The following is a 16849-nucleotide window of genomic DNA, read 5'->3' as shown; positions in this document are numbered from 1 at the left end:
AGAGGTTACTAGTTATTGACGGTGAAAATTTATCAACAAAATATAATAGATTTGAAATTAATTTATACGATTTTAATAATTTAAAATACGATTAAGAGAGATTAAACACATAAAAATTTATAGTGCTTCATCTTTAATTCAAGAACTACATCTATTATGAAGAGAAGATAAATTCACTATCTTTTAAAAAGGATTACAAACTCACTCCTCTCAATCAAACTTCTCCTTATTATATAGGTATTAGGTCGATATAAGAGGAGATTAGAGAAAGATTTTATCGTGCTTTCAGCCTTGCCTCGGCGTTGTCACGCCCATCACGCCAACAAAGCTCATACCATGAGCAATGAGAATTAGATGTGAGATTAAGCCGAACCGGAACTCGCCGGACTGATGACCTTCGTTGTAATGGGTTGGGCGCTTTTTTTTTTTTTTTTTTTTTTGGGGTTGGGGGTTTTTTTTTTTTTTTTTTTTTTTTTTTGGCTGAATAGGGGGTTGGGGCTTAGCGGCGTAGTCTGAACAATTTGGTCGTATTGCCAGAGAAAACTCGTATTAGGTTAGGAGAAGGAACTTTCCTAATTTATTTTTTTTTATTATTTTAACAATATACTGTAAACTTTTTGAAAGTAACATAAAGCAATCAGACTTAAGATGCTTATCAAGAAATTCTGTCTGAAAAGAAATAAAAGATGCTTAAAAAAAGAAAGAAAGAAAGAAAGAAAGAAAGAAAGAATTCAAACTCTCTTTCTCATCTCCCCATAATGGAAAAAACCCAGAGAACCCCCCACCACCAACCGACCGAGTCTAGTCACCCTCTCTCCTTCAGATTTCAACCTTCTTTTCTGCTGGCTGCGACTCGCTTTCCACCTGTAACTGCAACAATGACGCAAACCATTATGGATGGTGAAGAGCTTCACTCGGAGGAGCAGAGAACTCCTGTGTCGTTGCCGCGCCACCATTTAGTAAATCACAAGAACTGGTAATTAAAAAATAAATAAAAAAAGTCGTTGATTTGAATTTGTCATAAGCTTGTGCTTGAAAATTTAATGATCACTCACCTGAAAAAAGAGGTTACTAGTTTTCATTGTAGTTACGTTTGTGTTAATTTTAATTAGTTGATTGAGCAGGCTGAAATCAATAATATGAACTTAATAAGTTGATTAACTTCTTAATTTGTCTCCCAATGTTGGAAAGGACTAATTGGGTTTTGAACTGAAAATGACCATATTTAAGGATTTGCTCAACAGAACTAGAAGAAAAGCTAGGTTAACAGAGGACAAAGAAGGACGAGGAGAAGAAGAAGGGGAAAAAAAAAAAAAATAGAGAGAGAGAGAAAGAGAGGAGTGACCTTGTGGAGAGTTGTAGATGGTTAGTTTTTTGGTTGATGACAGTTGTATAAGGAAAAGTAACTACTTCAAAGTTGTTCTTTTATAATAAAATTAAAAAAAAAATTGAATTTAAATTACAATTTTATTTAAGTTATTCTTTTGTAAAATTTAAATTAAATTTAAGTTTAAATTTGAATTTAGAGTTAAACTCGAGTTTAAATTTATCTTTTAACTTGAGTTCATAAACTCGAATTCAAGTTGATGAATAATATTTTTTTTATTTTTAAAAATATAATAACTTTTTCGTTTTAATTCTGACTGAAATGATTTTTTTTTCTATGCATTTGTAACGAAAAGACGAATAAAACCCCACCCATATACCCTATTAAAATTTTTCATCACCATTGAGTTTTTATTAAAATACTATCTAAATACAAATTTAAGTTTTGACCCACTCAAAGACAAATTCAAAAAGATTTTCAATTCAAATCATAACTCAAATGTACACATCCAAATACAAATTCAAGTAACAACTTTAACTTAAATTATAACTCAAAATATCACTAAAGTCACTTTAACTAAAAAATATAAAAGAATACCCCTTAATAATGTGCGAAGATTCCTCCTAACCGGTATATACTCTTTTGATGGAGACAAATCAAGTTTGTTCATTTTATCAATTTGAATTTTCAATTTTAAGTTTTTACAGTAAAAAGCTCTCAGAAAATATCACATTTAATATTTTCTGTTACAATAAAAAACTCTGAAAAAATATCACATCTCAACTCTAATTGAAAACTCGAATCCGCGAAGTGAACAAAGTCTCAGTATTACCACAAGAATATCAGCACCCGACCGGAAGATCACAAATCTGACAAATTTGTGATTGTATAACAGAGGAAAATACGAAATGAAAAGACACAAAAATCATCCCCTAAACAGCCAATGGGAGTGGGTGGTCCCACCCATAATGGACCCACTATATGTGATGAGAAGTTTATTTGTTTCGCATGCATATCAACTGTTTTTCTTTTTGTGAAAAAACTAAAAATATCACTTGATAAAAAATATTATTTATACAACTCTACTTAAAAATAAATAATTATCATTTAATTAATAAGAAAAATTATTATTACTAATGTCTTTTAAATTTTAGAGTCATTTTTAATTTATTTTATGGATTTTAAAAACTCTTATTTTATTCCCTGACCTTTAAATTATTTTCACTTAAATCCTTCTATTACAATTTTTAGTAAAATCCCCTCTTTTTCATCAGATTTTAATAAAAATTACAATAAAAGGGGTTAAGTGAGAATAATTCAAAGTTCATAAGGCAAAGTGAGAGCTTTTAACATTTAAAAGGCAAACTGAGAATGATCTTAAAATTTCCAGGCACCAGGTGAGAATAATCTTATTAAGAATAAAATAAAAAATCACAATGACATCTAATTATTTATAATGACATATATAATAAAATTAAGAAAATTAATGTTTAAACTTGAAAAAAAATGAAGTACAAAAGACTTGAAAAACAAAAGTTACTGATAATAAACAATATCTAGTTTACACACTAAAAAACATTGCCTCTATTTATTTCACTAGTTTAGTTCAAGTGTTTAGTAAGTGAACCTTACTATTAGGCTCCATATATAACCGGCTCCACAGAGCACTGGTTCCCCGTGGCAAAAAAGGACCAAAAAAAAGCTGTTGCAAGGTACACTACAACAAATATCAATATCAGTAGCTAACTAAAAACGCTATTAATCAGTAGCAATAGCGTTTTTTAGAGCGCTAGGACATCGGGCGCTATTAAAAGTCCTAAGAAAACATAGCATTTTAGGAGAGTTATGGAAAGCGCTATAGAATTGAGGTATTATAGCGTTTAAGACAAGTTATTTTCAACCTCTTACAGCTATTTAGCATGGCTAAGATACAGATTAATAACTATTTTTCCTTGTTATGCTTATACTCTTGTAGCTTTTTAAAATTATTATTGATATCCTTTTGAATTCATTCAAATAAATGGTAACTTCGAGCGACATCCTATATCTAAATAGGAACATTCAAATTAAAACATAAAAACATTTAACGTATCAATTGTTATCAGTATCTACCAAGTTGGCAATAAGATTATGTCTACAACATGAGTCATACAATTTGTCCAAAACCTTAACATTCAAAAGTACAAGTAAAGAAAACAAAAGAATAGCTTGCGATATCAAAGTATTCAAAACATCTAGCTAAATGAAATGGTGAAATAAATCCTTCCATCTTGACAAAATGCTTCAACAAAAAAGTTATCTCCACTGTTTAACCTGTAAGAAAGTAATCCACTATCAAAACAATAATCAAACTCCGTTAAAACTTCCACCATTTAACCTGTAAATGAAGCAAGGACTAGTTACACCACTCACAACTACATAGCCACATCCATATATGTTTTGTAGTGAATTAGAGGAAACATGACACAGACATCTACCTGCACAAGTCCCAAGATATGCATAATTAATAGAACAGAGAAAGTAGTAGTTTAATGAGATCTAATAGCTTAGGTACATACTCATTTAGGTTCTGAAAGTATGTCAAGTATTAAGAACTTACTCTGCAGCATTTTGGAAAAGGCCGATAAAAAATAGTTTAATGAGATCTAACAGCTCAGGTACAACATCAGCTGCAATCCTTACTAGTTTGTGACTTATATGCAAAACATGCAGACCAAAATAATAAGTAAAAACTGAGATTTACTTCAAATAATAACTTGATAGGACTCAGAGCAAGGCATTACAATAATTAAGTTAGAGAGGACAGCATATTCAAGTTCCTCCCTGTGAGCACTCATCAAGTTAAGCAAGGAGACGAACGACTGCTGGCGAGCCATACAAAGGTCAAATGAATCATCCAAAATTCCTGTTGAAGAAATAATAAATTGTAAGGCGCTAGATTTCACTCAAAAAAATGTAAACAAATACAAATAAAAACATCAAAATTATGGTCCCATCTTTGGGGTCGTGACAGATAGCCTGTTTCAATTTCTGCACAAGAACAGCAATTTAGGGATTGTGCAGGTGTCATTTCATGATTGTTATCTCAGGAAATCAGGCAAACCTCTCTCACCATCTACCTGATTTCTTGACTTCGACAGTAGCAGTTGGTGCAATGTATCCTTCCCTGAGTTGATAGGACTATCGTTGGATTTGACTGGATTCCTGCCTCGACATCGTGGCCACCACAAGTCAAGCGAAATGCTCGACGCCCGTTATCCTTCATGGGCTCTCGACGTCCAGAGGGCACCTTAGCTACAGTGGTTCGCTCGATGTCAGTAACCAATTCTCAACAAGGAGTCCTCGGCGCTTATCGTTCGAGGGGATGGTCGATTCCTTGACCATGGTGTAACATATATATATATATATATATATATATATTCATATCACGTTTAAGATAGCCTAATGGCAGCCGGGGGCTGAAGCCAAACGAAAGAGAAGAAAAGTGACAGATTTTAAAAAACAATTAAAAGTTATTTTCACTTTTCTATTTTCATTTTTTAGTACATATCAATAATATTATAATATTTTAATTAATAAATATTATTTCACTTTTTTATTATACTAAAAACAATCTCTTAAAAAATCAACCAAACACAATTTTAAAATCCGTCCCAGAATGATTCTCAAAACAATCTCTTTTTTAATTTTTATTAAAAAAAAAAATATTTTGAAATCAATTCTAAACGCACCCTATATATTTCTTAATACAGTGCAATAAAATTACATCGTCTTTTTTTCTCAATTTTATTTTTTCAATAGTGATAACTACAGTTTTGAAATCAAACGCTAATCTAGAATTTCAGGCTAAAGACACTACAACTTTATTAATTTTGAAATAGAATTGAAAAAGAAAATGTATGTTGAGTCTGTGGTGGAGCGGGTCAAAAACCGGCGGTGGATAGAACCCTAAAAAGAAATGAAAGAGATGGAAAGAGCGAGGATAGAGATCATACCAAAGATTTCAAATTTTAAGAAAGGTAGTACCCAAGAAAAACTGGGACGAAACCATTTTTAGAAAAGGGGTGATTTAGAAAAGAGTTGAAACCTACGCACAAGGTACATTGCATCTTTTATCTATGAATGTATAATATACAACAGATTTAACAATACATCTTGTACAACTGATAAACTAATTATGGAGCAAAACTAGAACGGGTCAATTCATTCGACACTTACATACACAATGAGAATTACAAGTAGTTGTGATAGTTGCAAGCTTGGCTAAACAAAAATTCTATGCTTGTTTCTATTATATGCAGCTCTTGGTTTAAAAAGAAAAACAAGGTTATATCAATGCATAAACTTGCATTGAGACCCCTCAGCTAGCTAGCTTCAGATTCCTCTCAAAATATTCACTGAACAACCCTTCTTTACAATGAGTGCATACAACAACGTACATTGTCATCAGGAGCGTGGGAAATTTTCTTGTAAAATAGTCATCGAGTCCTTCATATAGCGGTCCGACTAGAATCTGAAAGAGCCACCACCAAATTAAATATATACATTGCAAAACTTAAATGTGTATGAAGATATATCTCATGATTCACATAAATTTGTGTTACAATCACCTGAATATCTCTTGGGAGCTGTTCATAATGCTTCAATATGTATTGAATCAGTTGCAGCAAATCACGAATGCTGTTAAACTTGTAATCCCTTTTTGCAGAGAGGGAAATGTGCGTGATTATCTCTGTATCCACCTCTTTGTTCGAGTTTGGAACCACATTTACCATTATTATCCTTTCAGTACCTAAAATTGTGCTTGCAGCAGATTCGAGCTCTGCAGAAAGAATAGAGTCTTCGCTTACTCTATCAATAAAGTCGCTAATGAAAAAAAGTCTTTTCTTTGCAACCCAGAACAGAGGATGGTGCAACACCTCACTTGCTTCTGGCCTGCCAGGAATAACATGTGTAATTTTCATCAAGATTCGCGGATTCAAGCTAGGTGTTGAGAAGTTTATTTATTCTCAAGTAAAACTTAAAATTTGCTTCAATGTTCTCTAATCCACTACCTAGTACAACGACAAGGACTCGTCACAATGAGCATAATTTAAATAAAACGTATAAAATGAGTCGTTGATAGATTAGTAAGCCTTAATTAGTGTTAGATAAAATATAAAATAGAGATATGAATAGATAACTGGAAATAAGAAAATTATATTAATATAAAAAAAAAAACCAAAACAAAAATTTCGAATACAATTAAAATTTAACAATTCCAACAATATATAATAACGATGATGAAAATATACATATAAACTGCATAAAAAATTTAAAATCTTTGAACTAAAAACTACCGAGGCTAGTGTGTCACACATTTTTCATAAAGTAGATTTGGCTCCAGACCGTATAACTTACTAGTAGCAAAGACGGAGAACTATGCTATCCCCGCCCAAAAAATATAGTGTATTTCAAATGAGAAGTTGGGGGTGGTCTGTTTTATAGGGCTTAGAAGAGACAATACTTTTATATCATTTTCATGTGAGACAAAGAGCTTTTCTCAACTTCATGGAAGTTTTCTTTTCGTTTTCCAACTTCATGACTCTAAGAGTCAATTCTCGTTTACCCGTTCACCCTTTTGATCTCCTCAAGCAGGAGAAAGGGTTTCTAAAATGGTACCTTAGAAAGGGTTTCCAAGCATTTTTTTTCAACAATTAGTTCCAAAAGTTATCATGTAGAATCTATGTTGAAGGAAACTATTTATAACCTCACTGATGTAGAATTAGAGTTGGAAAGGAGAAGAAAGAAGAGAAAGAAGAGGAATTATTTAGACTGGGAGAGAACCAGGAAGAGATTGAGAAAGTAACAAGAAAAATGAAATCAAGTGGGAGAATAATTCTAACATTATACTTAATAATCAATCGTAATCTACTATTGTTTATGCACTCGAAAAAGGGAAACTAAATATATGATATTAAATGCAAAATCAAGAAATCAAAATAAGGAATAATCGATGAGAATTTATCCTAATCAACGTGATTTGCATCACTCACCTTAACCAATATACTGGTTGTAATAAAAGAGAAATGAGATGAGAAGCTTCTGGGAAATCTTGTACCAAAAACATGTTCTTCACATTCTCTTCCTTAATATTCTTATTGCGTTCATCATGGTCCCCAAATGGATGTATACCGCGAGTGATGCAATAAAAGATGAGGCAACCTAAGGAAAACAAATCCATTGCAGGTGTTTGGCGTTCAAAAAGAAGCCATTCTCTCGCTTTCCAGCCTGTAGTGCCGCAACCTATAGTCGATTTGAAAAACATGCATGAGACTAACATTGAAAGGATTTAGAAGCAGTTAAAATCAGGTTAAGGAAAAATGTCCTCAAATATCAATTTGTAGTAGAAGCAGTTAAAATGGATTTAGACTACAAAATGCCTGCTTGGGTTGGAAATGGCAAACACGCAGTTTTAGGGTAGAGACGTGATAATTCAAGTTCAAATTAGAGATCCACTGTGTTTAATGTGATTTCTAGACAAGTTATGTTCAACTGTGTTCACATGCTCAACCCAATATTATTTGAAATTGACATGATTAATTAATGACAATGCCGTTCTGACATGTTTACAACTCAATCTAGTATTAGAGTAGATTTTGATGCATGTATATTGCTTATTACATATAACACCCCGAAAAATTAAATGAGATTAATTAAGGTGATTGAGATTTATTAGTGTACCTTATCTAGATTAATTAAGTGGTTATTAATTAATAAATGTTTCTGCTGTGAGAATTTAAATAATTCTAAAGTATTTAAATATTCTCAGTATTTATACTTTTACCCTGAAGTGTGCATGGGCACATTTCTGAACTGTCATTTTAAAATATTGTACACATGCTTTCTATTTTTCTTTTTCCTTTTCTTTTCTTTTCTTTTTCCTTTTCTCTTTCTCCTTTTCCTTACCTTTCCGTGCATACTCTTTTTGTCTCTCACTCTCACTCACTCTCTCTCTCTCTCTCTCTCTCTCTCTCTCTCGATTATCGCTCTCTTCCATTTTTGTCTCAAATTAACTAGGTCTTGAACCAAAGAAAGATTTAAAGAAGTTTTCAACATCAAGATAAGGATTTGAGGAAAGATTTCCGAAAAACGCTCTCTTGAATCTCAGATTTGTGGATTTCAAAACCTTTTTTGGTTCAAAACGGATTTTGATGGATTTTGAGTAAAACCATTGTAGAAGTTGGAGATCTTGGGTTCTTTGGACTAGATTTAATACTTAGAACCCGGATCTAGTGGTTTTCCTTTGAGATATTTTCAATTTGGGACTGATTTTGGCGAGTTCCTCTCGCTCTGCTAATTCCACCGGTCGACTTGTCCGGTCAACTAGATCGCATGGCAACCGATCGACCTTTGCAGTCGACCGGATTACATTCGCCTGACCGGTTGACCTGTCTGGTTGACCAGATTGCACACCATCGGTCGACTGGTGGTGTTGCACTGCTCTATCACCGGTCGCCCGGTGCACACAGGATTTGACCCTGTTTGGCCTGAAAATGTTGTTTTAACCTCTATTTCTGAAGAGAACCCAAATTAGCTTCATTTGGGGACTTGAGATAGATGGATTAGCATATTTAATCCTTGTTTTGAGATTGAAAACCCTTGGAATGATGAATTGAAACATGAAATTTGATTAGGGCACACTAATAGGAAATCTTGGTGCATAATTAAGAATGAATTGCTTTAGAAATGAAAATTGGATCCTAAAGTATTATTTTGTATTAGTGCTAGCTGAGGACTCAGATTGAAAGGCTTTGAGGAATGTGATATCAGGACAAAGAATTTCTGTAGATCCTTCCAAGATCGAGACTCTGCTACGGTGGAAAAGACCGAAGAATGTGGCGGAGATATGAAGTTTCCTCATACTTGCAGGATACTGTCAGCGTTTTGTAAAGGATTTCTCGAGCCTTGCTGCACCGATGACTCGGTTGACCAAGAAAGAAGTCAGATTTGAATGGGATGTTGAATGTGAAGATACTTTCCAAGAACTGAAGACGAGATTGACAAGTGCACCAATCCTGACTATTCCTGATAGTGAAGGGCCATATGAGGTGTATTCTGATGCCTCAGGGAGTGGGCTAGGGTGTGTCTTGATGCAAGGGGGACGCGTTGTAGCTTACGCATCCCGGCAACTGAAGCCACATGAACAAAATTACCCCACTCATGACTTGGAGTTAGCAGTGGTGATATTTACTCTGAAGATATGGAGGTGTTATCTCTCTGGAGAAAAGTTTCAGGTCTTTTCTGATCATAAAAGTCTGAAGTACTTGTTTACTCAGAAAGATCTGAACCTCAGGCCAAGGAGATGGATGGAATACATGGAGGATTATGATTTCACGCTACAGTATCATCCTAGAAAAGCTAATGTGGTAGCTGATGCCCTTAGTAGGAAGACTACAAGAACTTTGGCATCATTAGCCTTGGAAGATTGGAAAAGAACTGAAGTTGTGAGTTATTATGATCTTCAGTACTACGAGGATTATAACCAGGCTATGGTGTATAATCTGGTCTCTACACCGGATATTGTGCAACAAGTTAAGTAGAATCAATCGCAGGATTCTCATCTCTAAGAAATCTAGATTCGAATCCAGAATGGAGAGTAACTCGAGGATTAGAGAATTCGAGAGGATGGAGCATTGTATTTCCCTAACCGCCTTACTGTTCATAAGGTGGATGAGATTAAGAAGACGATTCTGTATGAGGCTCACAGATCGAGGTTTGCTATTCATCCTGAGAGTACCAAGATTTATCAGGACCTCAACAGGCAATACTGGTGGAGAGGCATGAAGAAGGATGTTCGTGAGTACGTCTCGGAATGTGTAACCTGCCTCTGAATTAAAGCAGAACATCAAAAACCTGTGGGAGAGTTACAACCTCTTCATGGTCCTGGATGGAAATGGGAACACATTACCATGAATTTTCTGATGGGATTACCGAGAACTGAGCAGAAGCATGATGCCTTCTGGGTGGTGGTGGATAGGTGGACGAAGTCTGCACACTTCATACCATTTTGTGCGACGTATTCTCAGAAGATTCTGGCAAAATTGTACTTGGAGCACATCGTGAGACTTCACGGAGTGCCATTGTCTATCACGTCTGATCGTGACACACGTTTTAATGCAATGTATTGGAAAAGTTTCCAGGAAGCCATGGGGATAAAATTGAATTTTTGCACAATATTTCGCCCTCAGATGAATGGGCAATCTAAAAGAGTTATTTAGATTCTGGAGGCTATGCTTCGTGCTTGTATTCTAGATTTTGGTGGAAACTGGGAGAATTACCTACACCTTGCTGAGTTTGCGTACAATAACAGCTATGAGGACAGTACTGGTATGGCATCGTTTGAAGCTCTCTATGGTCGTCCTTGTAGGTCACCTGTTTGTTGGTTGGAACTAGAGGATTAAATGAGTACTGGACCAGAAGTCATTCAAGAGAATAATGAGAAGATAGCTGTGATTTGGGAATGATTGTTAACAACTCAAAGTCATCATAAGAGTTATGCAGACAGAATGCGTAGACCTTTAGAATTCCAGGAAGGCGACTTTGTCTTGTTGAAGGTTTCCCCACGCAAAGGAGTTTTTCATTTTGGGGTAAAAGGGAAACTTGCACTAAGGTATGTTGGACCATTCTCGATTGTGCAACGAATCAGAGTTGTGGCGTATCGTCTGGCTTTACCGCCTGAGTTATCTCACATGAATGACGTGTTCCATGTTTCCATGCTTCAAAAATGTCAACCTGATCTGAAAGTTATGGTACAATGGTATGACGTTTTGATACAGTATGACGTGACATACGAGGAGGCACCGGTTCAGATTCTTGACCAGAAGATAAAGAGTCTGCATCATCATGAGATCCCATTAGTGAAAGTGTTATGGCAGCACCATGGGGTTGAGGAAGTGACATTGGAGCTTGAAACGACGATGCAGGAGCGGTATCCATATCTGTTTATGCTTTGAGGTAAACCTCAATTTCGAGGATAAAATTTCTTAAGGGGGGTGGAGTTGTAACACCCCAAAGAATTGAATGAGATTAATTAAGGTGATTGAGATTTATTAGTGTGCCTGATCTGGGACAATTAATTAGTTATTAATTAATAAATGTTTTTGATGTGAGAATTTAAATAATTTCAATGTATTTAAATATTCTCAGTATTTACATTTATACCCAGAACTGTGTATAGGCACATTTCTGGACTGTCATTTTAAAATATTGTACACATGCTTTCTCTTTTTCTTTTTCCCTTTCTTTTCTTTTCTTTTTACTTTTCTCTTTCTCCTTTTCCATTCCTTTCCGTGCATACTCTTTTTCTCTCTCACTCTCACTCTTGTTCTCTCACTCTCTCTCTCTCTCTCAGTTGTCTCTCTCTTCCATTTTTGTCTCAAATCAACCGGATCTTGAACCAAAGTAAGATTTAAAGAAGTTTTCAACGTCAAGAGGAGGATTTGAGGTAAGATTTCTGAAAAACCCTCTCTTGAATCTCGGATTTGTGGATTTCAAAACCTATTTTGGTTCAAAATGGATTTTGATGGATTTTGAGTAAAACCGTGGTAGAAATTAGAGATCTTGTGTTCTTTGGACTTTATTTAGTACTTAGAACCCGGATCTAGTGGTTTTCCTTTGAGATATTTCGATTTGGGACTGGATTTGTAGGTTTTCATACTAGTTTTAGTGAGTTTCTCTCGCCCAGCTGATTCCACCGGTCGACCGGATCGCATGGCAACCGGTCAACCTTTGCGGTCGACCGGACTGCATTAGCCTGACCGGTCAACTTGTCCAGTTGACCAGCTTGCACACCACCATTCGACCGGTGGTGTTGTACTGCTCTATCACCGGTCGACCGGTGCACACGGGGTTTGACCCTGTTTGGCCTGAAAATGCTGTTTGACCTCTGTTTTTTAGGAGAACCCAACTTAGCTTCATTTGGGGACTTGAGATAGTTGGATTAGCATCTTTAATCCATGTTTTGAGATTGAAAACCCTTGGAATGATGAATTGAAACATGAAATTCGATTAGGGCACACTAATAGGAAATCTTGGTGCATAATTGAGATTGAATTGCTTTAGGAATGAAAATTGGATCCTAAAGTATCGTTTCGTATCAGTGCTAGCTGAGGACTCGGATTGAAAGGCTTTGAGGAAGTAAAAGCCAGAATAGAGCACGCTAGTCACATGTTTGATATTGACAAGTAGGATTTCTTCCTGTTTTCCATGTGAGCCTGATTTTCAAGAATGAATTTTGGCCTTGTAAATGTTTTCAAGAAAGGGGCTTGTTTGCGAAAGAAAAATATTTAAAATCCATGGCTTGATGTAGTTCATGGTACCCATGGCTTAATGTAGTTTCATGGGACCCATGGCTTGTGCACATGGTTGTGTAAGTAATTTGTATAAACTACTTGCTGATGCCTCTAATAAGGAGATTTTCAGTTATATTTCCTTTGAGAAAAAGGATGTGAGGGTCCGGCTATTGTGTTGGAACTGAATGGCTTATTTTATTTACTTATCCACTTATTTATTCACTCACTTATTTATTTATTTATTTATTTATTTATAAAGTCTATTTCAAATTATAACCTACTGGGCCTTTCGCTCACATTTTATTTGTTTTATAAATATTAAACCCCTCCTAGGTAATTCTAGAAGCCGTGCGGAGTAGCTGAGTTGCGCTACTATTGGATTAAGAGAGGATTGTGTTCATCCTCCTGATATATATGTAAGGAAGTGTAACTTCTGTAAACTCTGATATTTGGATTTCTAGACTGTGGTTGATGTCTGTAATGTTATTTACATTTTCAAGTATGTACAATACTGTATGTCCTATGGGTGGAGCCCTGTGTGTTGTCAGAGGCTCAGGTTTTAGCCTTGTAATGTTATTTATTTATTTAATGAAGTGTGAGGCTCGTTGAGAATTTCCTTTATTACCTCGCGTTTAACCCTAAACGAGCTCCACGTCCCCCGACCCTGTTTGGGGGGCGTGACAGGCATTCTCCTGACATATATGTAAGGAAGTGTAACTTCTATAAACTCTGATATTTGGATTTCTAGACTATGGTTGATGTCTGTAATGTTGTTTGCATGTCCATGTATGTAAAATACTGTATGTCCTATGGGTGGAGCCCTGTGTGTTGTCAGAGGCTCAGGTTTTAGCCTTGTAATGTTATTTATTTATTTAATCAAGTGTGGGGCTCGTTGAGAATTTCCTTTATTACCTCGCTTTTAACCCTAAATGAGCTCCACGTCACCCGACCCTGTTTGGGGGGTGTGACATTACATTAACTATATATTGTATTCAACCCTTGATTTTCAAGCTAGTTCTTTTGGCGTAGCGTTACTCGAGAATTGGTTAGAATAGTTAGCCTGAATGAGAAATTTAGTTTGAGCAATCAGTTTGACGAATGTATGGGAAATGACAGTACTTACGTGAAAAATGGTTACTCAACGCAGACGTATTATCAAGAAGGCGTCTGCTGATGTTCATATCGGAAAGCTTTGCATGAAAAGATGAGCTTTGCTTTTGTATCAATACGTTTTCGGGCTTTATGTCTCGGTGAACTATGCGCAAATTATGCAGGTGCTCAATTGCAAGAACTATGTCCCTGTTAGATCAGATATAGAATGATGTGATCAACTGGCAATTTAATCCCAAAGACAAGGGACCTAAAAGATGATTCATTAGAAGTCCAATAATTGAGCAGGCATGATTGAGCTAAGATATGCATACCACAATTTAAGCTTTTCTAGTTATGTTTAAAGGAAATTTAACTAACCATATCAATTTTAGTAATAATGGTGTAGCGCGTTTATTATCATCCCAAAGCTCAGCATCTTCCAAAATATTCTTCGGTAGCTCTGAATGTTCTTCACTTGAAGTTATAGAAATTGTATTGCAATGATCATCTTTTGATACATACTCGTATTGATTTAAAGAAGCCGCAGAAGGCATTTCGATAAGGTCACTCAAATTGCAATCACATAGCTCCAGAACAAGATAAATAAAGTCTCTGTCTTGCTCCACCCCATAATATTTGACAACATTTTGGTGATGAGCAGATGCTTCAAAATTCTTGATTTCTTGATCAGCCATTTCATGATGACTCTTGAGAATCCGTTTCACAGCAATTGGTGTACCTTCATAAGATCCCTCATAGACAACGGTCCCCATGCTGCTTTTACCAATTTCTTTTGTTAAAAAAATCACTAATTTTTCGCCTATCCGCAGTTGGTTCTCATTAGATGAAACTTCTGAACTAGAAGCAGTACTTTCTTCTCTATGCTGATTTACATAACAAATTTCTTGCATATAAATAGATAAATTGTTTTTTTTTCTCAAAATAATTTTGTTCTCATTAATATTTACAAAATAGAAATAAAACTATTAATGGTAGCGAAAAAAAAAAAAAAATCCCTGGCCTGCCTGGAAAAAAACAAAAACAAAACCACATAACCAGAAGTACAATGTCATTTTCCCGCCAAACTTTAGATCACTCCATTAATGCACCCCGACCTGAGGAGTACGGATCTGACATTATGTGTGTTTGTGTTTGTAACATAGGAAATAGGAAAAAAACAAAACAAAAAACAAAAATAAAACAAGAAGACTCCAAAATCATCATCCAAACAACAGCCAACAGGGGGTGGGTGGGCCCCACCCAAATGGGCCTCACATCACTTACATGGATCTCGGAATTTGTTTCTGAAAGCGTGAAGGAACATTGGCAATGATGCAGCTAAAAAAAAGAAAACAAAATAAGAAAAAAAATAAATATAAAAAAGAAAGAGTACCGTTGGCAGGAGTGCACTGAGTCGGTCCGACATTGGTTCGCCCATCGAAATTTACACACCTAGATAGGTTTTATTGTGCAAATTTAGCTGAAAAAATTCAAAAATTAGCCGTACTGACATTATGTGCGTTTGTGTTTGTAACATAGGAAATAGGAAAAAAACAAAACAAAAAAGAAAAAGTAGAAACGGGATTTTTTGTATGTGAAAATAATCATCACAGGTCGATGCGTGGAGGAGATCTCGCAGGAAATCTCCTCCGCACACTCCTGAGGAGGGAACTGCAACAGCTGTGGGTCGATGAGAAGACTGGCAAAGCGATAAGGAGATTGAAAGCCTACGGCAGCTGGTCGTGATGACGGAACTACAGGGCGGAGCCGGTGAGGAGGACGGCGAGCCGTGGCCTGGTGTTTTGTTCAAAAGTGCAGCGGCTAGAGGAGGAAAAGATTGAGGGAGAGGAAAGAAACTGTGAAAAACCCTATTGTCTTTTTAAGTCTCTTTTTTTTTTGTTACGGTTTTTTAATAGATACCAGTACGGTCAGTTTTTAATTATTGGATTTTTTTAAAATTTGATCAGATTTAAAATGTATACAAAAAAATAATATTTGATACGTATCTAACGGTTCAAAATAGAGCCTTTTGGTAGCTTATTTTTTCAGTGCCACCAAAGAATTAATTATCTGTTTCAGTGCGTCATTAGGGCTATGCAGAAAACCATTCAACCTGACAAACCGATGTAAGTTTCCGTAACCTAACCAAAAAGACACAACCCACCACTTTGCTTTTTTTTTTTTTCTTTAGTTTTCGCTTATCAAGGCCCAGGCCTGAGTTAATGGGTTGGCCGATTCCCAACCCGTTAAACCTAACCTGACCCAAACTAAAAACAAGTAGTATGTATAAAGGGTTAATTCTACAAATGGTCCTTAAAGTTTATATTAAATCTCACTTTGGTTCTTAACTTGTCCCACAATTGGTCTTTGAGATTTTACTTCAATTTAATTTCAATCCTTTTTTTATCTAGGTGTTAAAGATTTGATTGAATTTATATAAATTAGGGACCAAAATTAAAAGCGTCTAAAGTTTAGAGACTAAAATAATACAAAAAAATAAAAGTTAATTTCTAAAATAGCCTCTCATTTTCCTCTCTTCTGAAAACCCTCCATCTCTGACCTCTCCCTTTCTTCTAAAAGTCCTAGCCTCTCAATCTTAGTTCCCACTCCGCCCAGTTCCTTCTCCCTCTCAAGTCTCCACTGCCGCCGGCTTCTCGAATCTCATTTCTTCAGTGCTGGCCCTCTCCATCTCGCACAGTCGTACCTCTCCACTGCTGTGCCTCGAAAGCCACATTGCTTCAAAAGGTCAAACCTCTCTTCACATCTTCTCCTTCTTTATTATTCCAATTGTTTCTTTTGTTTTTTTTTTTTTGCTTTTTTTTTTTTTTTGGTTTTGTAATGTTTCTTTGGAAACTTTTGAAGCTTTATCACGTCCTTCTTGAACATGCTTGAAGTTTGGTATTCATCTAGGTTATCAGGTAAGATTCAATTACAATATTCGGTTTTTTTGTTTTCAATTAGTTCTATACATCCCTATCCTATTTTTGATTACTGTATTGCTGTGTTGCTGACTGCATGAGGATTAGAATGTTTTGACATTTTTATTATTGTGTTGTGCGTTGGAACATTTTGTTTTCGTTTTTGTTTTTTTTGTTTT

The 16849-nt window shown here is 35.5% G+C and overlaps 1 protein-coding gene across 2 annotated transcripts; it reads right to left on the bottom strand.

Moving 5' to 3' along the window:
* Window positions 1-5583: 5583 nt before the first annotated feature.
* LOC21406463 (serine/threonine-protein kinase/endoribonuclease IRE1b) lies at window positions 5584-15632 on the bottom strand. 2 transcript variants are annotated; one of them, XM_010094028.2, is made up of 7 exons: window positions 15484-15632; window positions 15146-15232; window positions 14131-14636; window positions 13784-13959; window positions 7363-7612; window positions 5938-6262; window positions 5584-5840 (listed from the first exon to the last, which is right to left on the bottom strand). In XM_010094028.2, exons 2-7 carry the CDS (start codon window positions 15188-15190, stop codon window positions 5688-5690), a joined length of 1455 nt encoding a protein of 484 aa, XP_010092330.2. In that variant the 5' UTR covers window positions 15191-15232; window positions 15484-15632; the 3' UTR covers window positions 5584-5687. The 2 variants fall into 2 exon arrangements, 1 of the variants encoding a protein (XP_010092330.2); XR_002901827.1 differs by lacking the exons at window positions 5584-5840; window positions 5938-6262; window positions 7363-7612; window positions 13784-13959; window positions 14131-14636 and adding an exon at window positions 14773-15056 and having other exon boundaries at window positions 15146-15632.
* Window positions 15633-16849: the final 1217 nt, after the last annotated feature.

The sequence above is a fragment of the Morus notabilis genome, unplaced genomic scaffold, assembly GCF_000414095.1.
Source record: "Morus notabilis unplaced genomic scaffold, ASM41409v2 Scaffold337, whole genome shotgun sequence".
In the NCBI taxonomy this organism is placed as follows: Eukaryota; Viridiplantae; Streptophyta; class Magnoliopsida; order Rosales; family Moraceae; genus Morus; species Morus notabilis.
The sequence above is the reverse complement of the archived record's forward strand: the minus strand, read 5'-3'. Positions and strand labels throughout refer to the sequence as shown.

Excerpts from the sequence above, each read along its gene's own strand:
- LOC21406463 (XM_010094028.2), bottom strand. The coding sequence starts at position 15,190 with ATGGGCGAACCAATGTCGGACCGACTCAGTGCACTCCTGCCAACG. Across the intron at positions 6,263-7,362 it reads CAACCAGTATATTGGTTAAG|GCCAGAAGCAAGTGAGGTGT; the intron begins GTGAGTGATGCA and ends TATTCCTGGCAG. Across the intron at positions 5,841-5,937 it reads AGCTCCCAAGAGATATTCAG|ATTCTAGTCGGACCGCTATA; the intron begins GTGATTGTAACA and ends TGGCTCTTTCAG.